This window comes from Nicotiana sylvestris, chromosome 5, assembly GCF_000393655.2.
Source record: "Nicotiana sylvestris chromosome 5, ASM39365v2, whole genome shotgun sequence".
NCBI lineage: Eukaryota > Viridiplantae > Streptophyta > Magnoliopsida > Solanales > Solanaceae > Nicotiana > Nicotiana sylvestris.
In genome coordinates, this window is record NC_091061.1 from 26639583 (window position 1) to 26663483 (window position 23901).

Here is a 23901-nt window from a genome sequence, read left to right on the forward strand (position 1 = left end):
CACCTCTAATAGAAGGAGCAATTTGACTGTAATTACCCATTGGAAGTCATTTTTATGAACTTTTTGATCGTTAAAGTTGCACTTGTACTTCATATAAACTGATTAGTCAACATATTCATTCAAACATGAATATGCTTTTAAAGAATAAAACAACACGATGGAGACTGAAAATAAGGAGAAAGACAATCCTATTTTCCAGAAGAGAAATATTTTTAACTTGAGAATAATAATATATTTAGGCCATAATGAAATGGTCCCAACTGAAAAAAATAAAAACAATTCTGCCAACTCCTTCAACACCTTCCAAGTTGTTTACTTTGTCAAACTAATATAAGATATTAAATATTCCTAGTTACTACATCATCTCTGAAAACAAGAATACAAAAAATTGGGGTATTACATATTTTCTTTTTAGTTTGTGAAGATAGGACTTGTACAAAAAATATTATGAAGAAAAAGGAGAAGGAAATAGACTAAATTCTTGTAAATTACAAGGAAAATATCTCCTATCAAATTCAATTTACTAAATTCTTGTAAATTGCTTACTTTTACACTCCACCTACATAGACAAATAAAATAAGGATTAATACAACTGCTGAGAAATTATATCATTCAGTCCACTCTGCTCCTCGTTTTGGCAGTCAGTGTGAGCGTAACTGTGTTAAAACAAAAAATCAGAAAACTGTTAGAAGAATAAAGAAATGTATAAAATAGTAAAGAATCAGAAATATTCCGAGTCCACAATTTTTCTTGTGCGTCCTTAAGGAATTTTAACCCCCTCACACGTTGCCAAGGTAATGGATTAAATCCTCCCAGGATAAAACGGAATAAACCTTCCTGCAACAGTGGCAATACAAACTGCAGGATACCAACGAACTCAAAGTACGGAGCAAAATCACACTTACGAATTTGAGAGAGAGAGACTGCGAATTAGGATGCAGTATATTCAGAAAGAAAGAAGTTCTGGAGTGTTTTTCGTGTGTAGAAGATGCAGCCTTGCCTCAGAATTTATAGGCAAATATCAGAAGAGGTGTCTGGAAAAGTGCCTTTTCAGAAAATACGCGGCCTTCGCGGCAGAACCGCGGCCAGAGAGGCTCTCTGAATCTGACTGCCGCGATTCTACCGCGGCAGAACCACGGCCAGCAAGGCCCTCTGAACTTTCAGCAGGGTTCTGGCGTAGTTTCAGCAGTGATAAATTTTGTCCAAAAAATAATCTTATCGATCATTTGACAAATCCGAAGCCGAAGCCGAAGCCGAAGCCGAAGCCGAAGCCGAGCGAGCGACGACGGCGCGAGGGTTCATTCTCTTCAACTCCTTTTAAGAGCTTTAAGAAGTGAATCTATATATAAGCACACAAATGTGATTGTCCCTCACCAATGAGGGACAAAGTGCAAGACAAAAGTTTACTTCTTCAAATTTTCATTTTCCCTCCATTTCCAATTCACACTTCTTCTACTTTAAAGCCCAATGGCTTGAAGTCCAACAGTCTGTAGGTACGTGATGATTGAAGATGATTTAGGGTGTGTTTGGTACGAAGGAAATATTTTTCGGAAAATATTTTCTAATTTTTCCATGTTTGGTTGGCTTAAATGTTTTGGAAAACATTTTCCTTACGAACTCATTTTCCTCCAATTGGAGGAAGATGTTTTCCTTATCAAGAGAAGGGAAAACATTTTCCAAAACTCCTTCTCAACCTTCCCTACCCTCACCAACTCACCCCACCCCACTTTCCAAAAAAAGGCTTTTTATTACAATTTTAAATTTCTGTTTTTTCGCTTTTCTGCATCCCCCACACAAAAAAAAAATTACTTTTATTTTTCAATTTTAGTTTTTTTATTTATCGGTTTAAAGGTTCAAAATTATACAAATTCCAAAGTTATGAGTTCAGAGGTTTATGTGTTTGAAAGTTTACATGTTTAGAAATTATAAAGTTTATGGGTTAGAAATTCCGTGGTTTCGAAAGTTTATGATAAATGTGGGTTCGGAAGGTTGTTAGTTTGAAAGTTTATGTTTATTATATCTAAATTATTTAAAAATACTCTTGAGAAGTCATTTTCCTTAATTTGCGTACCAAACACCGAAAAATGAATAAGATTACTACTTGTTTTCCAATAAAACATTTTTCGTTATACCAAACACACCCTTAGACCCTATTTGTTTGCATTTAACGGAAATTATATTCTGAATGGTTAAGACCTAACAGATTTAGATATCTTAATCTTAATAAAAATAAACATCCCTTTAGTGGTAAAGTGCCATTCAGTAGTTCTCCTCTGTGAAACGAGCGTTCGAATCACATTCGGAGTAAGTAGGAAACTCAACAATGAACTAAACTCCCTTGGCGCAATATTAAGAGTTGCCACTAGTGACCTTTTCAAGCTAATGGATTTATTTTTTTATTTTTTTTGCAGAAATACAAAGAAAGATTACGTAAAATATATAATATGGTTTAATCCTTCCCAAATCTTGCACATACTGAAAGCTTTGTGCCTCAAGTTGCCTTCTCTTTATTCTATTTTAAGATGGATCATAAACTACATAATTAGTCTCTTTTTTTTTTTGGAAAATTGGTTTGTACATAACCATATATTGGGATGACCATAGACTACAGAATTGGTTTGTAACCATATATTGGGATGACCAGTCAAACCAATGCCAACACATCCCTCATCTCAAAGGTCTGACATTTATTTTAATATTTTTGGTGGAGTTTTGTCAACACAATCTCAGTTCAAACAAAAACTAAATACATCTCCTAAAAATATGCAATTGTCAACAAATTCAGCTATGGCCCTCTTTTACCTCAAAAGTTTCAAGAAATTCAGTCTCTATCAAGTCCAATGAGTGCACAAAGTCAACTTTCACCTTTGCTAAATTAGGAACTGCAGCTCCTCCCTTTCCTATTTAAACACACTTCTAACATAACTGTTATTCATAGCTCAAACATTCACATTTCCTCTCTTTGCTACATTCTGTGAAATCATCAAAATGGCAATTCTTGACATCTCTAAAAGAGAAGCATCATCACCATCGACGCCAAGGCGAGCCAAGAAAAGCCTCTTCTCTTTCTCCAAAACCAATTCATCCCTTTCTACTTTTTCCAGTCATTTACCTCCTCCAACACCTTCACACACACTCTCCCAATCAATCATGGAGGAAAACATCGATAACGCTGAGACCATTATCAAAAAATGGGATCCCAAAGAATCCTCCTTTGAGAAATTCATTTCACTTTTTCAAGAAGACAGAAAAGAAGCCAAAGAATTCATTCAATGCGTCAAAGACTTAAAAAGAGCTATGCACTTTCTTGTTATGGAGCATTCAACTTCTAACAAGCTTGTGCTAGCACATAACTTGATGCAAACAGCCATGAAAAGACTTGAGAAAGAATTCTATCAAATTTTGTCAACAAATAAGGAGCATTTAGATCCAGAATCAGTATCTAAGTCTAGTCAATCCTCACACTTATCACAATCAATTTCAGTTGATTCACAAGAAGATGAAACTGGCTCTGAAAATGAGATTCAGGCAGCTGTTGAATCCATATCCGAGGTTGAACGGCTTTCTGTTCTAGCTATGTCTGATCTCAACCTGATCGCAGATTGTATGGTTGGTTCCGGTTATGCCAAAGAGTGTGTGAAGATCTACAAAATTATCAGAAAGTCAATCGTGGACGAAGGCCTCTATCGTCTTGGGATTGAATCACATAGCTCTGTCCATACTAACGGGAAGAATTCAGATGCTCTTGAGCATCAAACCAAGCACTGGATAAATTCAGTTAAAGCTGCAGTGAAAACATTCTTCTATGGAGAGAGGTTTCTGTGTGATCATGTGTTCTCAGCCTCCAACACAATCAGAGAAACATGTTTCACTGATATAGCAAAAGAAGGTGGAATCAATTTGTTTAGATTCCCAGAGGTTATTGCAAAATCCAAGAAATCACCTGAAAATATTTTCCTTTTAATGGACTTGCATGAAACAATCTCAGAGCTCTTGCCTGAGATTGAATCAATCTTTTCATATGAATCAATCTCAGCAGTCAAAGTGCAAGCCCTATCCACCCTTCACAAACTTAAGGCCTCAATCCAAACAACTCTCTCTGATTTTGAGTCGTCGATCCAGAAGAATTCCTTAAGAAAACCAATTCCTGGTGGTGGGATTCATCCATTGACCAATTCTGTTTTAGATTATGTATGTTCACTGGCCAACTACAGCGGAATCCTCTCTGATATAATTTGTGACTCTGCCCCTGCAGCACAATCGCCATTTCCTGAATCTTACTTCGACAGTCCATCAGCCAACGAGACGCCAACTTCAGCAGTATCTGCTAGACTTGCTTGGATCATCCTTGTCCTCCTTTGCAAGCTCGACAGCAAAGCTAAGCTTTATAATGACATCGCTTTATCCTATCTTTTCCTAGCTAACAATCTCCAATTCGTTATCGAGAAGGTTCGTACAAGTGTACTCAAGTGTCTTCTAGGAGATGATTGGATATCAAAGCTTGAGAGAAAGGTAAAACTATATGCAACAAACTATGAAAATGTGGCTTGGAATAAGGTGTTTTTGTGCCTGCCCGAAAGTTTGGATCCATCAGTTTCCCCTGATATAATAAAGGAACATTTCAGAAAATTCAACACAGCTTTTGACGAATCATACCAGAAACAAAAATCTTGGGTGGTTCCAGATGGAAAGCTACGAGACGAGATCAAAGTGTCAATAGCAAGAAAATTGGTACCTGCTTATCGGGATTTCTATAATTACTATATGATAGTATTGAGCGGGGAAAAGAATTTGGAGGTCTTAGTAAGATATTCTCCTGATAATATAGGGAATTACTTGTCAGATTTGTTTCATGAAACAATGGCTTTAGGGAGTTTATTGTCATCATCAACATTGCCAAACTCTTGTGTTTGGCAATGTCTTTCTTAATTTGCTCATGGTCATTGCTTTATTTTTTATTGTTCCTTGATTCGAGGGTCTATTAGAAACAACCTCTCTACCTTTATAGTCTAGGGGTAAGGTCTGCGTACATACTACCCTCCCCAGACCCCACTTATGGGATTAAACTGGGTTTGTTGTTGTTGGCCATTGCCAAGATCTGGACATAACCATTTTGGTAAATAATGTATACCAAGTACTACAATTTCTTGATTTCAATACAAAATTTCTCTCCCTGGACCCCCCCCCCCCCCACACACACACACACACACTAACTTTCCTCCCTACCCCATGCACAGTAGAACCCTTCAACTATAAGTAGTAGCGCTTGCTATGCGGATTTTGCAATATTAATCAGAATGCTAGATAATGATAAAAGCATGGAATAGCACCAAATTTTTTCTTAAGGGATACTATTTACTTTACCACCCAAGTCCATATGGTTACTTTGCATTCAGACTATATAAGCTGCCCAAGTTGCTATTTTGCCAAATTAAACTTTTTGGTGAAAATTTCGCCGGATATTGGTCAGATTTCAAAGGAAGCGTCGCTAGAAAGGGTATTGGATAAAAACTGGAAATTAGAGAACTAAGTTGAATGTTATTTAGCATTCCTAAAATGTCACTTGGCATAAGTACCAGAACTACTTGTTAGATACTGGTTATTGAAGCGAGTCATACGACCTATTAGGAAGATTGTAACGAGCACATAAACCTAATTCTATGTATATTAAGTTTTGAAATAACAAATTACTACAAGATAAAGCGTGGAAGGCGTGTGAATGAAATGTCATCCAGATGTAATACAAGAGCTCATATCATTAAACTTAAACCTTTACACCAGAGTTGAAATATGCATATTCAAATGCAACTTATCAGGATATAAGCTCTATGACATCCAATTTAGATCAAAATGGTCACCAGTTTGACTTTCGTTAGGTATGTTTGACTTTGAAGAATAATATACACTACAGATAGAAGATAAAAAACTTTTCAGCAAGTGTCATATGATACGCATACTCTTTTCCTGGCTGAGGAATATATTGGCATTTGCCAACATGTTCAAATGCAGAGAACAGGTACATTAGAGTTTCACTCGAACAAAAATCACATTCTTCACTAACACCTATTTGTTTTATTTAACAGTGGTGTTTGGGACAGTTTGCCTGCCTCGAATATTTCACCGGGTACCTACTACCTCCTACCTGTACAGATACCGTGTAACTAAGGCTTAGGCAGCTGAGAAGAATCCCTTAGTGTTTTTGCCTCAGCTGCGATCTGCACCATAGCCTTCCATGATTTTCATCCCATTTTATTCATCACTATACAACACCCTTATGTGCAATTGTTGCCTTGACTCTCTTTACATGTATTAATTGAAATATCAAGAAAAGATTGAGAAAAGACCATGCAGAATTTAAACCCAGACTTTTAGCAGAATGATTGTCTCACTGTGTTGGAGATATAACAAGCAGTGGTAAAATTATATTACCTCACTGCATACCGATTATATGGGGCGATTTCCATGTCACATTGTTTCTTAAACCAAACAATTCAAAAGGTCATTCTAACACATAGTGGGAATCCAATAACTTTTTATGTACAAGTAGGAACATAAATTTTAAGGATAAGAGGAGTTCAACAAGTTCGGAAATTTCTGGTTCATTGAAAATCAAAGGTCATTTCAATACAATGGGAATTCAACAACTTTTAAGCCCAAGTACAAACATAGATTTTAATGATAAGAGGAGTTCAACAAGTTTGCAATTTTCTGGTTCATTGAAAATTAGCTAGATCAGTAACACCTCAATTATGAACAAGAGTAATGTGAACATTAAAAGAAATAGTGAAACTTCAAGGTAAGACCTTGTTTAGGATTTCAGTATATGAGACAGCAGATCACGTCCAATCTCTAAATATAGTTTAGTATCTATATCAAGACTTTTAAATTATGAAAGTTACTTAAGATTGTCTTTAATTGTAACGGTCAAAGTTACCAGCCATGAATAAACATTACTTCTGTACAACTGAAAATCCCAGACCCCATTTATGGGTTTGTTGTTGCTGTTCTGATGGTAAGCACCCTCCACTTCCAACCAAGAGGTTGTGAGTTTGAGTCACACCAAGAGCAAAGGTGGGGAGTTCTTGGAGGGAAGGATGTCGGGGGTCTATTGGAAACAGCCTCTTTATCTCAGGGTAGGGGTAAGGTCTGCGTATATACTAACCTCCCCAGACCCCACTAGTGACATTATAAAGCTACCGAAGAGTTCATTTATTTCAACAGACTTTTAACTCTTTGTTTTTATAATCGAGAAATCCGTTGTTTCTAGTTTTAAAACGCGGTAGATAATGAACCAGTCACTCTACTTTTCTCCAGTTAAATACCAGGTCTCGAGTAGTTCCGTTGATTGCTGAACTAAAACTGTAAGGATAACAAACCTTTAACTCATTTGGCATCAAATCAACATTTTCCCATGATACATTCCCAAATTAGTTCTATTTCGGATAAGTACAAATTCTAGCAGATTATATGCCTGAAACAGGCTCATCTACTTCCCCTAATCTCAGTCTATATTCAAAATACAAAATTAATCTAATTGCTACCAATTTCTAAGCCTCAATACGAATTAAATTTACGAATCAAAGAAGAAAGAAACGTGAAAACAGGAGAGGGAGGAGGAACAAACCTGCTAATATTGTGCCTGAACTGAACCGATCGATAACCGGCTAAATCTAGCCAGAGCTCCCCAAAACCACTGGCGGTTGTGCATTTGCAGCGACCTATATATAAGTGATGAAAACTGTTTAATAATAGACTAATATAACCACTATTTTAACATCTCTCAAACTTAAGGGACCATTTTAGTTAAAAGTAATATATATTACTATCTTCTTTCCAGATTTTTACCACTATGCGGTTAGTTTAGTTGTTGCTGCCCATCTATTTTGACCAGAGTCAGACTTCTAAGCAAAATTTATAATTGTGCCCTCTAATTTCTCAAAATGTTAAAAAGAAACCCTCGTCACTTCCCACTTTGGTCCCATACTTTATGTTCATTGCTACGAGGATGATTTAGTAGTAAGCCTTTACTCCATTATCTTCCCAATACGAGTAAAGTGTTCGAGTCACATTTGAGAAGAAATAACGAAATTTTTTCCCCTCGATTATTGGTGAACTCGATTTTTATTGTTCGTGATATTCGCTAAGCATATTTAATACTGAATAAATTAAGATATGTATTTTTGATCCCTTTACATAGAAATATTGTTATATTTAGATTATTTTTACGATTATATTATCCTTAAATATGAAGTAACAATACACATGGGTAATTAACAACTTGTTTGGATGATTGTTACCCATTGTGTTGTATCGTATTGTTACTTTAAATACGGTGTTTGTTTTGATTGTTACTTAAATTTTATTATATCGTATCATTAAATTCGTCGTTACGGAACGACAAAATGTGTCACTTAATGTAACGATCGATTTGGTGTGGTCGCGCCGTTACCTTGTCTTTTTCTCTCCATCTCACCCTTCATTATTATTAAATAATTTTATTCTATCATTTACCCTACCTTTTTATATCGTATCAGAATTTTTCTTTATAATATTGCAAGTTTATTCTCCATATTGCTCGTGTGTGATATCATAAAACGACGGCAAACGACACAATCTATCCAAATATTGTATTCATCAAATAATATAGTACAATATAATACAGTACAATACGATACATTATGAAACGACATGTAACAACCATCCAAACAAGTTGTAAATAGCATAACATCAATGGAGGTGGAGATGATTCTGTCGTACAAGAACAAGGGTGACATTCAAAATAATAACAACTAATCGGGATAGCAAGCTACTAAGCCACACTATGAAAGTTAGAAGAGGGTGGTGGATATGAGGGTAAGTAGAGGTGCATCTATTTTCGAAAATCAGTTCGGATTCATGCTGGGGTAATCGAATACAGAAGCTATTTACCTTGTTAAGAGATTTGTGGAGCAGTATAGGAAGAAGAAGATGGACTCACATATGGTATTTATCGACCTAGAAAAATCTTACAGTAAAGTCTCAAGGGAGGTCATGTGAAGATGTTTGGACGCTAGGGGTTTACATGTTGCATATACCAAGGCGATTAAGGATATGTATGCTAGAGCCAAGACCCGAGTAAGGACAGTTGAATGATACTTCAGACACTTCCACGTCATGATGGGGTTCCACCAGGGTTCACCTCTCAACCTGTTCTTATTTGCCTTGGTAATAGATGAGTTTACGCGTTACATCTAAGGGGAGGTATATACCTTGGCGCATGTTATTTGTAAATGACATAGTATTGATTGAAGATACGTGATGCAGGGTTAATGTTAGGCTAGAGATGTAGAGGCAGAGACTGGAGTCTAAAGGTTTCAAGATGAGTAAGACTAAGATAGAATACTTGGAGTACAAGTTCAGTAATGTGACTCAGGAGACTGACGTAAAAGTGAGGCTGGATACACAAGTCATCTCCAAGAGAAGAAGTTTCAAGTATATTGGGTCTATAATCCAAGTCATGAAGAGATCACACATCATATTGGAGTGGAGCGAATAAAATGGAGGCACACATTTGGCATTTTATATGATAAGAATGTGCCACCAAAGCTTAAAGGTATGTTTTATATCGTGGTTATTAGACTGATTTATATTGTAAGGAACAGAGTTTTGGCCGATCAAGATCTCTCATATGTAGAAGATGAAAGTAGCGGAAATGAGAATATTGAAATGAATGTGTGAGCATACCATGAGAGATATGATTAAGAATGAGGATATTCTGGACAAGGTAGGAGTAGTCTTTGTAGTGAACAAGATGCGGGAAGAGGGGTTGAGATGGTTTAGGCATGTGAAGAGAAGATGCATTGTTGTCCTAGTGAGGAGGAATGAGAGGTTGGCATTGACGAGCCAGGTAGAGGTAGAGGTAGGCCAAAGAAGTATTGGAAGTAAGGTAATGAGGCACGACATGACATATTTTCAGCATATCAAGGATACGTCCCTTGATAGGAGGATATGAAGATAAGGTGTTAGGGTAGTAGATTAGTAAGTAGCCGAGCACAGTATAGTTTAATATTTCTTTTTCATATATGTATTGTTTTCACATACCTGTAATACTAGTATAATCTGGTATTTTCTATTCTTTGAGTTCTATTATTACTTTCTATTTCTTTTGCTTCAGTCATCTTAGTCATCTATCTGTGGCTATATCTTCTCTTTCCTATGACATCTTCACTTCCGTATCTCTTTCTTAAAACTGCAGAGATTTTGCTTTCCTTAATTTGGAGTCTATCGAAAACAATATCTCTAATAGTCATCGTATACATTACCCTCCTTGGATCATAATTGTGGGATTACACTGAGTATATTATTGTTGTAGTTCATATTTCGTCAAATTTGTAAGAAATCCATTAATAAAAGAATCAAAAGTATACATTTCAATTAAGACCTAAAATCAGAATTTGTTGATAAATGAGGACTAAAAGCGCAAGTTTTCCTTTGAGATAAGTAGAGAACAATAATTGATTCTTTGAGAGGAAGAGAAAAAAAGATCATTTTCAATGAGCTAAGTTTCTCAGCACGTTCCTCAATTCTGTCTTCTAGTCCTGTTCTTTAATATTCTTTCTCAGCACCTTCCTTTACTCTTTCCTTTTCTATAAGCCAACAAAAGTTCCCACTTTACCTCAAATCTCAAACTCTAATTTCTTGATTCTCTTTACTCCAATTCAACTTCTCTGTGACTGATTCTCTTCTAAAAGATGGCTTCTCCTGTTGAAGAAGGTAACTCTAACCATATCTATATTCAATACAATTAAAAAAATTCATAATTGACTTGATCATCGAATTATCAGTAGCTAGCTCCTGTACTTCCAGTGCTTTCTGCTCGATTAGCTGAAGATATAGTTTTAAGTATATGGGTTATTCGCTGTAGAGAATTATATGTAGAAATATGGTTCTTACCAGTTAACCCCCCACCCCCCACCCCACCCCCACCCCCCTAGATGGAGATGTATACAAATTTTACTTTGCGAAGTAAATTCAGGTAGCTAGGGCTTACACTGAACATAAAAGTGAAGATTGTGAGATGAAAAACTTAAATCTAGTTATGTTAGAGTAAAGTGTTGTACCTTATGTTTATTGAGTTGTACCTTGCTTTTATATAGAACACTTAACTTGTCCAACTTTACTTTGCATTTCAATAGACATAAGCTACAGCCTTTTTCAGTTATCTATCCTAACATACTATAAGCAATTAACTCAACACATGAGCAATTTACTTTAGTTAGTTTTGTGTATTTTGCGGATTATTAGATGACAATTAATCAATCAATTGTAAAGAAATTTGAAACTAATTTGGGTTCGCTATCAATCAATACTAAAGAATGGTTACTTAGATGACAATTTGAAGAAATTAGGAAAACTGAAGTTTGTCCGATGTATGGGAATAATTTTTGAAATATTCCTCTTTTATGCTTTGATACTTGGTAGTTTTCAGTTCTGAAGACTTTATGATGGAGTTACTTGTTTATTTATAAGTAGTCGCGCACCTGATTCTTGATTATCTAATGCTGAGTAGCTGCTCATTTTTGCTGACTGTTTTTGTATGTGCTTGTACTAGGTGACAGAGATATCGAGAAAGGGTTGATTACTCCAACACTCAGCCATAACCCTCTAGCTGAGCCATCACCGGCCCCATCTCCATCTTCAGCAACAGCACCAGCTCTCGTGCTTTCCAATTCCGGCAAGAGAATTGACCAAGCAGGGAAAAAGAAATATGTAAAACAGGTGACGGGAAGGCACAATGACACTGAGCTTCATTTAGCAGCTCAGAAAGGTGATCTAGCAGCAGTGAAGCAGATACTTAATGATATCGATACCCAAATGGTGGGGACTCTGAGCGGCGACGACTTTAATCAAGAGGTTGCAGAGATCAGAGCATCTGTAGTAAATGAAGTAAATGAATTAGGAGAGACAGCACTGTTTACAGCAGCAGCGAAGGGATATCTTGATGTGGTGAAAGAGTTGTTGAAGTACTGCAACAAGGAAACTCTTACTAAGAAGAATCGGTCAGGATTTGATCCTTTGCATATAGCTGCAAGTCAAGGACACCATGGTAAAGATCTTAGATTTCTTGATCATTTGATCTATTTATTCCTTTTTAGGCATCATTTATTTGTCGTTCTGGTAATGGGGTTTTAGCTTAAATTTGGCTTGTTAAGTTTCTCGTTTGGATAGATGAAGGATAGAGTCTAACAAGACGTTGGACAATGAAAAAATTGCTAACCAAGGGCAAGTTATATGTCTTGTCTGAATAGATATTAACACTATGAAATCGCAATGGTTTAGACTAACTTGACAAATAGTAAATATCAATAAAACTAAAGAATCAGTAATAAGGTGATAAATGAGTTAGTTAGCTTGCTAAACTAATTTTTATCAAAATTCTGACTTGAACTTGGACCCCAACTTCATGCCTCAGGGTTGGAGGTGGAGTTATCTTTTGATTATGCCTTGTCAAAGAGAATATAAAATTGAAGTGATTTTGTTTTAGAATATCATTCCATCAGTCTCGATATAGCTGATGCTGGTTGTACTAGAAGGTCCGCACTTTTATGATATTGACCTATTGCAACCTAGTGTGCTAAAAATATGTGTGGAGAATTATGCAGAAATCATTCTAAAAAAATGCTGTAGTTCAGTAAATTTTGAAAATGGATTTTAAAGATGCCATAAGATAATAGTTATTGGACAAAGACTGATGCTTGCTCTCTTATAACAGCAATCGTCCAATTGCTGTTAGAGCATGATCCTGGACTGAGTAAAACGTTTGGCCCTTCAAATGCAACCCCTCTTATAACTGCTGCCTCAAGAGGACATATTTCAGTGGTCAATGAACTGCTGTCGAAGGATTGCAGCTTACTAGAAATTTCTAGGTCCAATGGTAAAAATGCATTGCATTTAGCTGCAAGACAAGGGCACGTGGAAATTGTTAAGGCCTTGCTTGACAGAGATCCACAATTGGCAAGGAGGACTGATAAGAAAGGGCAAACTGCATTGCATATGGCTGTAAAGGGGATTAGCTGTGAGGTGGTGATATTGCTTCTCGAGGCTGATGCTGCTATAGTTATGCTGCCAGACAAGTTTGGCAACACAGCATTACACATAGCCACCCGGAAAAAGCGTGCAGAGGTAGGCAATCTGTTACTCAAACATGACGTTTTAATGTAATACTTCTTCCCCCAAATCCCCATCCCACCAAAAACGACATCACAATTTCTCTATGGTGTTTCTGTTCGTAATGCATGGTGTGCTGCAAAGCATGTCACAAAGTTACTATTGTATATGACAGGTGAGAAGAAAATTATTGTTAATCTGATGTTTTTTCTTTCCTGATCAAAAAATAACTTTTAATCTGCATCTTGTTCTTTAAATGGATTAGTGGCCTGACTTGGAATGTTCGAAGTGATTATAGAATCAGGAACTGCTTCTTACACACATGGCTACGTAAATCATATTAGCTTTGCTGGTCCATATTTGGGTATTAGAAGCTAAACCTTCAGTGCGGTGGCATTTCATAATCTGATACTAGCTTATTAAACCTTCAGTAACTTAGAATTCTGCATCCATGATGACATTTTCCCTTTATGTTCTCAGAGAAATGGTTTGACTTCTAGAACTGTCAGGCAATTGTACGAACCTCATTTTTGAATGGTCTTACAAACTGCTACTGCCTAAAATACCTTTTTATTTTTCTTTCTTTCTCAAATTTGTTGGTGCTCGTCTCTAGATTATACAAACTATGGATCACCATGGAATCCATTGTTACAATAATCATGGTCCTTGGCCGCATCATTTTATAGCAAAGTTTCTATTCAGCTACCTGAAGCATTTCTCTTCTTGCTTCTAACATTTCAGAACTTTGCCTTGCAGATAGTGAGGGAGTTGCTACGCCTGCCTGATAGTAATGTTAACGCACTGAACAGAGATCACAAGACAGCTCTTGACATAGCTGAAGATCTTCCCCTCTCTGAGGAATCTGCAGAAATAAAGGAGTGTTTATACAAATATGGAGCTGTTAGAGCTAATGAATTGAACCAACCAAGGGATGAGTTGAGGAAAACTGTTAGCCAAATCAAGAAAGATATTCACACACAGCTTGAACAAACTAAGAGGACCAATAAAAATGTCCATGGAATTGCTAAAGAGCTTAGAAAGCTCCATCGAGAAGGGATCAATAATGCAACGAATTCTGTGACTGTTGTTGCTGTTCTCTTTGCCACAGTTGCATTTGCAGCTATTTTTACTGTGCCTGGAGGTGATGATAATAATGGAGTGGCTGTGGTTGTGACCACTGCTTCTTTTAAAATCTTCTTCATCTTCAATGCCCTTGCACTTTTTACGTCTCTAGCTGTTGTCGTAGTTCAGATTACATTGGTTAGAGGAGAAACAAAGGCAGAAAGAAGAGTGGTAGAGGTAATTAACAAACTGATGTGGTTGGCTTCTGTCTGCACTTCAGTGGCATTTATGGCATCCTCTTATATAGTGGTTGGTCGCAAGTTTGAGTGGGCTGCAATATTGGTAACAGTAGTAGGGGGAGTAATAATGGCTGGGGTTCTTGGAACCATGACTTACTATGTGGTAAGATCAAGGAAGAAAAGATCGATAAGGAAGAAGGAAAAGCACGCGAGAAGTGGTTCCAACTCATGGTACCACTCTGAGTTCTCTAATTCAGATATTGACAGAATTTATGCCCTTTGAAGTGGAGAGTTGCTACATAATGAGGAAACTCCCAAGAGTTTTCAAACGAAAGGGTTGCAGTGTTGTATGTAGTGAAGGCATTGTTATTGAGTTGAGGACTGATGAACAACTCATATCCTTTCCTAAGAGCATTTAAACTTAATCCCTGCACTTGGAGGGAACTGCAAGTTCAAATGAAGAAGTTTGATCTGTTCATGTTTGGAGGGAGGTTCCATTTTACGCGAAGTTTCCTGGCAACAAGGAAGGTTTCTGTCTGAACCAGAATATGATGCAAAGATGTATAATTTCTAAGCTACACTCATGGAACTGTAGATTTTAATTTGTGGCGCGGGATCTGAATATTCCTGTATAATCTAGCATCAGGAAAGACATCGTAAAAACAATTCATTAAGCTCCCACTTTATGTTGTAAAGTAGCTACCATTATGGAAGAATTCTATGTAACCTACATGATGTTAGTTGTATGTGCCTGTTTGGTCTATTGCATCTAAATGTTATGCACTTATGCCATGACAGGCTGAGAGTTCCAGTTGTCGTATAATCAATGTATAATCTGTAACAATCCCTAAGTTTTTTCTTTGAGTAGTTTACCAAAACTGAAACTTATGGCAGTTTGGTGTAATTTCTGATTGTCCAACTTATAGTACTTTTGGGGTAATTTTTGAATATCTAAAACTTAGTTAAAAACGTGATCTCATATAGTCCAATTTAGCTTTAAAATTGATTAGATCGACTCTTCATAAGCAAAAGGCGCTTAACAAAGGATCATCTTGTCCACTTAAACCCGGACTATTTTATTTTTTTTTTAAAATTTAACTGTTTTATTTTATATAATTACATTTTATTAGACACGCAATTTAAAATAGTAATTTGACTTATTATATATGCTATATTAGTGACATTAGGAAAAACAATTAAAGAAATAGTTGCAGGTTAATTTTAAAAAGAATCATATCAAAGCTCAAAGTTGAATTAGTTAATGATTCGTTTTCCAATTTAAAAACAGTTCCAAAGGAAAATTGAGCATACAAATCACTTGCCAAGGGCTTCGAGATGGTTCGCGTACACGTGAAGTACGGCGACGGCGACGGCGACGGCGAGTTCCTCTACGACACTGAAACGACTTCAACAGTTGATGAAATCGCCAAAGACATTACAGAAATCGCGAATCTCCAATTGAAGATTCAATACCTCGCCCTCAAATTCCAGCCTTATCTCTCCAAGCTTCAAGGCGATCCTAAAGGTTTTTTACAATCATAAATAAATTCTACAAAATATCATACATAATCATGATTATGAGTTGAAATTGTTATTAGTTTCACTTAAACGGTTTATAAAATTGTCAATGCAGTGATGCCTCTTGTCAGAGCTCTCTCAGAAGCTACTTCGTACGCCTCCAAGGTTTGTTTCTGTATGCTTTTTTTTTTTTCATTATTGCTTTAATATTTGCTCTAAAATGCTTATTTATGTTGTTAGTATAGTGATATCATGATGTTTTAGTGAGTAAGTAATTACTTACATTGTTAGAGTGGGCGGCGCAGTTGTTATTCCTTTATTTATTTGGCACATTTTCTATTTTTGGAATGTTCAAAAGTATATGATTATCCCATTTATAATTTTCTTATTATTATAGTGCTCATATGCACCTCGACTAATTCCTTAGGTAAAAAAGCAAAAACAGTCTTGGTGGACAGAATTACATGATACCTGTGCTGGGGGAGGTACTAGGTACCCCATGAAATTTGTCGAAGTGTGTGCAAGCTATCTCGGACACCATGCACGTCTATTTGTAAAAAATCCACTAGGTACCTACAATCTCCTACTAGCTATTGGGTGACTCTGCTCACCAAGGTGTCCATTCCATTGATAGTATTTTTATAGAAGGTTCAAACTAGTTAAAATTGTCTCTCTATCTTTTTTTTTTTTTGGTTGTTGTTGTCAAACTAGTTAAAAATCCAAATTCATTTAATTATTCAAAATATACTTAGATGTGGTGTTTTCTCTGTTAAAACAAAGTTTCCAACCATTACTTTAATAATCTTTTTCTATGATCACTGATATAATAAATGTCTAGTCAAACACTGTCGTATTATGGAGCAATAGGAGTATTTTGCAGTGAGATGAGTTTGTTCCTATACACATCATATCTAGTGGTCTATTTCATTTTATTTGTCATGCTCTATCATTTGAAGGCCGTAACCCTGCTTTTAACATACGAAGCAGAGATTGATGGATTAGGAAAAAGGAAAGAAATCAAGCAATCAAAAAAGTGAGGCTGAAGATCAAGATGGTTGAGCATCTTAAACAATTCCGTGCATATCAAATTAGTTTTGTGCTTACACAATGTCTATAGAATAAAAACGTTGTAAAGCTTGAAGATTTAACTTGAAGTGTTGCAAAAGATAATTTTGCATCGTTGCATTTGGTGGTTCAATTGGTGATGATAGGTTCTGTTGATCTCTGTTTTCTGAAGGAAAGTTTTTGTAAAGATGATGAAATGGATTGCAGGACCAGGTTATACATAACAAGCCTCTATCATTGTATGTACTAAGAGATCACACAAGAAGCATTGAGAAGGAATTCTTGGTAACATGCAGAGTAATCGGATTATCAAGTTCCGATTTGCAGCAGTTCTTGTCAGGTATGTTCATAATTACTTATTTCAGCCTCTTGTGCCATATATGCTTTCAACTGCATGTTATTGTTGATAGCCAAGTCCATTGTTCTTCATACTTCTAGATAGAGACATTTGAGGCTGCAAATATGCTTTTAACAATCAGTTTAGAAAGAGATGCGGTTGCTTGTTTAGTTCCCCGTGCTATTATAACCTGATTTGATCATGTTACTTTGGTGATTGAATGGCTTTCACTTTTTTATAGATCGTGGCTTGTACAATATTTTAAGCTATTGGTGAAAAGTTTTGTTTTTGAAAACTTCATGGTCTTCAGGGGTGTTCAGAAAAGCTATTGCAGATGAATAACATTTATCTTATGCATTTGAAAATGCAGTATGCTATGTTCAAAGTTATGGCGCAAGAAAGTGAATTTACAGTAAGCGTGCTCCCTGGGGATGTCATGTCCCGCTTCCTTGGCATCTTTTTTGTGACATGAAAAGTGATGTTACGCCACAAATATATAAAAAGGTGTAATCTAATTGACTGTGACACTAATATACTAATGTAGTTCACTTATTATAAAATTAAAACTAATATATTAATAAAGTTCTTATTTTTGCTCCTCTTTCTTTTGGGTTTTACCAACTAGATCAGCTTGGTGTGCTCACTTCTTCGGATTTTCCATAATCAGACCCATCCTATGTATGGAACGTTGTTAGTTCGCTGCGTAAAGCACTTTCAACAATACTTGCTTTGATCTACTTTTTAAATTATTTCTAATATTTCTGGATTTTTGCATAAAATCACTTTTCTGTTGGTTGACGTCTAATAACATGTACATTGTTTACTTATCACGGGTATGGAGTTGCTCTGTCAAAGGCTTAATATGAACTAAAAATTGTCTGTTTCCCCTGAAGATCGTGAAGTTCTTGAAATCTAAGTTTCTCACCAAAAGCTTCAAATATTGTACAAGCCACAATCTATAGAAATAATGAAAATTAATCACCAACGTAATTTGATCAATCATGTTATAATAGCTATTCTGATTCTCATCACCTGCTAAATGACAAATATATAAGCTTAATGCTATGAATTACCCCAACCTATATAATCAGGCCCACAGTTCCACTTCATTCGTGTTATAGGTTAACACTTCTGAACCACCTGATGAGAACATAGTTCAGTCTCTGGGCAAATGAAAGTGAAACCTTCAAATGTTGAGTGAACAAGAGAATGTTGCTATTCTTTATTTTTTCCCCATTCGTTATTCGGTCTGCACGCTTTCTAGAATGAAGCTCAAAGAAATCAGCAATCATGGATGACTATTTGATTCGCAGGCTTACAGCTCCATGAAGAAAATACATTGCAACTTTTGTGGGCAGGAAAAGAGCTCACCAGAGGGAAAAAGTTGTGCGACTTTATAGGAAGAAATGAGAAGACAAAGGTACATAAAATTTTTTCTCCACCTGTCGCAAGGATATATCAGTACACTAACATTATACCTACTGGTGGCAGATTCTAATTAAGCTGCAGCCACATGTTCCACCTCCTGCATCACTTTCTGGTACTTCTTTTTCTCACGGGAGTGGGATTTTTTTTTGGGAGGGGGTGGAGGCCAATTGCAATAATTTGAGAGATATCTTACTGTCATTTTTGTTTTCTGCACTCTATATCTTTTCTTTTCTTGCCACATCAAAATAAAACTTGATGCATTTTTATTTTATTCTGAAGGTGGAGAAAATTCTTGAAATAAAATGTCCTCTGGTCCGTGAATGACTTTCAAATTGAGGAACACACTCCTCTTGAATGCCTTTCTTGTTTATTGGCGTGTATTCCTTCCTTCTGAGCTGCAAAGGTTTGTGACTTACCAAGACATTTAACTGCCTGCTAGTTGACAGGATGTTGCAAATACTGCACGCCTGAATTATTTATGTACTCCTTGCATCTCAACTATGACGACTGTCCTGAACATTCTAATGCTTAATGCCACAAGTCAAACTCAGTGAATCATGTCATCAGATTCCTATAATTTGTAAGCTAATGGAAATATTTATTTATTTTTATGGATTTTTGTCTTCCAAAAGGTGTCGTATTTTGGCTAGTTGTGTCTGATCCCTTTTCTTTTTACTGTTGTGGTTCATGTTCTTCATCTTGCTCAGTTTGTTGTGTTTACAAAGATGCAAAGAAGATGATTCGATCTCGTAGTTCTTTCCTTCATCTAATGGTCCTAAACGTACAATGGAGATGATTCGATCTCGTAGTTCTTTTTTTCAGCTAATGGTCCTACTTCTTGAGACAATAAGGAAAAATACAGATATGCAGACAAACAAATTGTACTAATGCTTGATGAACTAGAGAAGACAGAAATATCATAGCATTGCTTTAATATTTTCTAGAGACGCGAACCAAAAATAAAATTTCTTTGATATTTGTGAAAGTATACAGGCTTTGGCTCTCATCTTTGTTTGTTTCCATTAATTTTATGGGAATATTAAACATATGGAGTTCCATAATATAACAATCCAGTCCCGTTTTTTCTGTTCACGATTAAGAAAATAGTGTTATTTCAATCTCAAGCTAGTTGCGGCCAGCTATATAATCTTATAAATTCATTGTCCGATTTAGGTCCATTTCAAAATTATTCTGAGTACTGCTCATAGATAGATTATATTTACAATGGTTGGCAACCTACCATCGTCCTCTTTTATCCGCAATGGAGTCGGGAAAAATTCATATATCCAGTGTTCACACCAGACCAATGTTGTTCTTTTAATGCATCTTTATTACTAGCAATAGTTATTTAAAGTAAAATGTATTTTCACTTTAAAGTATAACTTTCTGGTTAACTAATGCATTTGATATAAACACTTGATGTCGGTAAAGATTTTTCTGTATTGGTTATGCTTTGTGAGACTCATGTAAATATGTAATTGAAGTTTTACCCGAGAACAGAAATAAATGCTTTCTCTGAGTTCTTTCGTAGGAAAATTACCCTGCATTTTTCATCCTCTGGTAAATGGAAGGATCATATAAATATCCTTTGATCTTACTTTGCTTTTATGAGTATCTTGAAAACTAGAAATCAGTGGTGATCCTTGATCTTATAACATTGACTAAAGAAAAGATTCAGAAATTAGGAGCTTAGTCGACAACTTTTGGTATGCTTTTTGGTATTTGATTCTCTAGACGTTTGGGGAAATTGGTGGGGAGAAAGTGTTTCTTGTAATATGCTTATCAGTATCCCCAAGTGCTGGACAACATCAATTAATCTTTACAACAATGTTATTTTGGGTCTAATTTTTGTCAAAAATCTGGCTGACATCTTCACTTAGTTTACGTTTTGGTACACCCACTTGAAATCCAAAAGGTGGTTCTTCTTTTTTCTAAAAGCAACCTTTTCTTTTTGCCAGACCAAAATAAATGAAAATGAAAGTATGTTCTATTTTGGGGTTTTCTTTGCTTTTTCCTAATAGTGAAAGGAAAGCTGTTTACGAAAATCTAGCCTTCTTTGGTCCACTGGAGAAAGATAGAGTAAGTGCCATTTTAACCGTCGTCAAAAGACGGGATGTCGTAAGAGCTTAGAGCCTCATGTATGGATTAGGCGCACGTCATGATTCGTAATCATGTTGTAGTCAAAAGATTGATATTTTAGTGGAGAAGGATAAAGGGGTATAGTCATTATTCACCTAGTACAGAACCGTGTATCACTGGTTCCTAGCGATTTCTTAGTTAAAACTGTTGAATTTGTCAAGATTAATATGAATTAGTGTGAACATTTGAAGCCTCTTTTTTGGAAGAAATTGGTAGATGCATTTTTCATGCATTTACATTGCATGTTATTAATGTGTCATGCATGACATTATTAGGGTAATTTCCCTTCTATAAATAACAAGGGCTTTGTTCATTTGAAAATATCTCTCACTTGCCTTCTTATCTTTTAAGGCATTTGAATTTTCTTTCCCTCCTGTAGTATTTCACTTATATTTTTGGAGTGAAATAAAGTTTGAGTTGATTGTGTCCGAGGACTAGGCAAAAATCAAATTTTGCCGAACCTCGTTAATTTCTGATGTTCCTTTTATTATCATCTCATTTACTATTTATTAGCTACCTTTAGATGTAGTAGTTGTGATTTAATCACTCTATATATATTCGGCTTCCGCAACAATTGGTATCAGAGCCAAGGTTCTATCTTAGTATGCTCTTTGGTTGCAGCATAGTCTGAACTTCCACATCAGAAAAGAATTACTTTGGTGTTCTGTACTGTTAGCAAATAAATAGTATCTGTAGCGAAAATGGGAGATAATAAAAAAGAAGAATCTACATCAAGTGTCAATAATACGTCATCGTTGACATCTTCGCTTATGACAAGAATTGTGTCAAATGCGAAATTTGCGGTAAAATTTTGACGGGTCAGGACACTTTGGGATGTGGCAAGCCGAGGTTCTAGATGTCCTTTTTTCAACAAGGGCTAGATCTTGTCATTGAAGAAAGGAAACCAGATGTTATTGGAGAAGAAGATTGGAAAATTATCAACCGTGTTGCTTGCGGTACCATTCGATCCTACCTTGCTAGAGAGCAGAAATATCCATACACAAAGGAAACTTCTGCAAGTAAATTATGGAAAGCACTGGAGGATAAATTTTTGAAGAAAAATAGTCAAAATAAATTGTACATGAAGAAGAGACTGTTTCACTTCACCTATGTTCCTGGTACCACGATGAATGAACATATCACCAGTTTCAATAAGTTGGTCACAGATTTGCAAAATATGGATACAACTTATGATGATGGTGACTTGGCCTTGATGTTGTTGGCGTCACTTCCTGATGAGTACGAGCACCTTGAAACTACTCTACTCCATGGAAATGACGAAGTTTCTCTCAGAGAAGTTTGTTCGGCTTTGTACAACTATGAACAAAGAAATAGAGAAAAACAAAAGGGCGGAGAAGGAGAAGCACTGATTGTGAGGGGTCGTCCTCAAAATCAAACGAGGACAAAGAAGGGAAGATCCAAGTCAAGATCTAGACCCAGCAAAGATGAATGTGCTTTTTGTCGAGAAAAGGGGCACTGGAAGAAAGACTATCCGAAGTTGAAGAATAAGGCCAAACATAACAATGGAAAGGCCATTATGGATTCAAATGTAGCTGATTGTGATGATTCAGACTTCTCATTAGTTACAACAGAGTCATCAACATCATCAGACATATGGCTGATGGACTCGGCTTGTAGCTATAATATGTGTCCCAACAGGGACTGGTTCGTAGATTTTCAAGAAGGAGAATATGGAGTTGTCCACACAGCGGATAACAACTCTCTTACCTCATATGACATTGGTTCAATACGATTAAGGAACCATGATGGAATGATCAGAACATTAACATATGTTCGATATATACAAGGTTTGAAGAAGAATCTCATCTCTGTGGGAGCCCTAGAATCAAAAGGGTTCAAAATCATTACAGAAAATGGAGTGATGAGAATATGCTCCGGTGCACTAGTGGTAATGAAGCCCAATCGGAAGAACAATAACATGTACCACTATCACGGTAGTACAGTTATTGGGGCAGCGACAGTGATATCCAGTGACGATAAAGAGGCAGAAGCAACCAGGCTATGACATATGCGCTTGGGACATGCTGGAGGAAAATCCTTGAAAACTCTATCAGATCAAGGATTGTTGAAAGGAGTAAAGACTTGCAACTTGGAGTTTTGCGAGCATTGTGTCAAAGGGAAACAAAAAAGGGTTAAATTTGGTACAACGTTCCATAATACTAAATGCATTTTGGATTATGTACACTCTGATGTTTGGGATCCTTTCAAAACACCTTCATTGGATAGGAAGCACTATTTTATAACATTTGTTGATGATTTTTCTCGAAGAGTGTGGGTGTATACAATGAAGAGGAAAGATGAAGTATTGGGAATTTTTCTCAAATGGAAGACGATGGTGGAGAATCAAACAGGCAGGAGGATCAAATTTATTCGCACAGACAACGGAGGTAAATACAAAAATGATCATTTCAATAAGGTCTGTGAAAATAATGGCATCGTCTGACACTTCACTGTCAGACATACACCACAACAGAATGGAGTGGCAGAACGTATAAACCGGACCTTGTTAGAGAAGGTTCGGTGTATGTTGTCCAATGCTGGATTGGGCAAAGAATTTTGGGCTGAGGCAATTATATATGCATGCCACCTCCTTAATCGTCTACCATATGCTGCTATTGATGGCAAGACACCATTTGAAAAATGGTATGGAAAGTCTGCTGTAGATTATGACTCTTTGCGCGTGTTTGGCTCAACTGCATATTATCTCTAAGGGCAAAGAAGGCTATTTTTATGGGGATTATTTCTGGAGTCAAAGGATATCGCTTATGGTGTCCTATGACAAAGAAAGTAATATTCAACAGGGGTGTTACCTTTGATGAATCTGCTATGGTAAATAAGGTAACAGATGAAGATACCAAACAAGATGAGGGTGCTTCTAAGCAGGTGGGGTTTGAGGGAAAATTTATTTTTCCTACATAAGAAGTCGTGGATGAAACAAATGAAGAT

At 36.3% G+C, this 23901-nt stretch overlaps 3 protein-coding genes and 1 long non-coding RNA gene across 4 annotated transcripts; 3 read left to right on the plus strand and 1 right to left on the minus strand.

Annotated features, from left to right (window-relative positions):
• Nucleotides 1-308: 308 nt before the first annotated feature.
• LOC138891195 (uncharacterized) lies at nucleotides 309-7775 on the minus strand. The gene is made up of 2 exons (XR_011407522.1): nucleotides 7625-7775; nucleotides 309-656 (listed from the first exon to the last, which is right to left on the minus strand). It is a non-coding gene; the product is annotated as an uncharacterized lncRNA (long non-coding RNA).
• Nucleotides 2989-4929, plus strand: LOC104216496 (exocyst complex component EXO70H1-like). The gene has a single exon (XM_009766548.2). The coding sequence runs from the start codon at nucleotides 2989-2991 to the stop codon at nucleotides 4927-4929; it is 1941 nt and encodes a 646-aa protein (XP_009764850.1).
• A 2735-nt stretch (nucleotides 7776-10510) lies between the features above and the next one.
• On the plus strand, nucleotides 10511-15242 carry LOC104216495 (ankyrin repeat-containing protein ITN1-like). The gene is made up of 4 exons (XM_009766547.2): nucleotides 10511-10752; nucleotides 11591-12085; nucleotides 12752-13161; nucleotides 13903-15242. Exons 1-4 carry the CDS (start codon nucleotides 10731-10733, stop codon nucleotides 14728-14730), a joined length of 1755 nt encoding a protein of 584 aa, XP_009764849.1. The 5' UTR covers nucleotides 10511-10730; the 3' UTR covers nucleotides 14731-15242.
• Nucleotides 15243-15638: 396 nt separating this feature from the next.
• LOC104216494 (uncharacterized) lies at nucleotides 15639-19406 on the plus strand. Its single transcript, XM_009766546.2, has 6 exons — nucleotides 15639-15972; nucleotides 16081-16130; nucleotides 17238-17370; nucleotides 18681-18787; nucleotides 18859-18907; nucleotides 19075-19406. The coding sequence occupies exons 1-6, from the start codon at nucleotides 15783-15785 to the stop codon at nucleotides 19089-19091; spliced, it is 546 nt and encodes a 181-aa protein (XP_009764848.1). The 5' UTR covers nucleotides 15639-15782; the 3' UTR covers nucleotides 19092-19406.
• The last annotated feature ends 4495 nt before the right edge of the window (nucleotides 19407-23901 follow it).

Coding starts and splice junctions, on each gene's coding strand:
- LOC104216496 (XM_009766548.2), top strand. CDS start 2,989: ATGGCAATTCTTGACATCTCTAAAAGAGAAGCATCATCACCATCGACG.
- LOC104216495 (XM_009766547.2), top strand. CDS start 10,731: ATGGCTTCTCCTGTTGAAGAAG. Junction 12,086..12,751: donor TGCAAGTCAAGGACACCATG/GTAAAGATCTTA, acceptor CTCTTATAACAG/CAATCGTCCAATTGCTGTTA. Junction 13,162..13,902: donor CCCGGAAAAAGCGTGCAGAG/GTAGGCAATCTG, acceptor TTTGCCTTGCAG/ATAGTGAGGGAGTTGCTACG.
- LOC104216494 (XM_009766546.2), top strand. CDS start 15,783: ATGGTTCGCGTACACGTGAAGTACGGCGACGGCGACGGCGACGGCGAG. Junction 15,973..16,080: donor GCTTCAAGGCGATCCTAAAG/GTTTTTTACAAT, acceptor TTGTCAATGCAG/TGATGCCTCTTGTCAGAGCT. Junction 16,131..17,237: donor CTACTTCGTACGCCTCCAAG/GTTTGTTTCTGT, acceptor AATGGATTGCAG/GACCAGGTTATACATAACAA.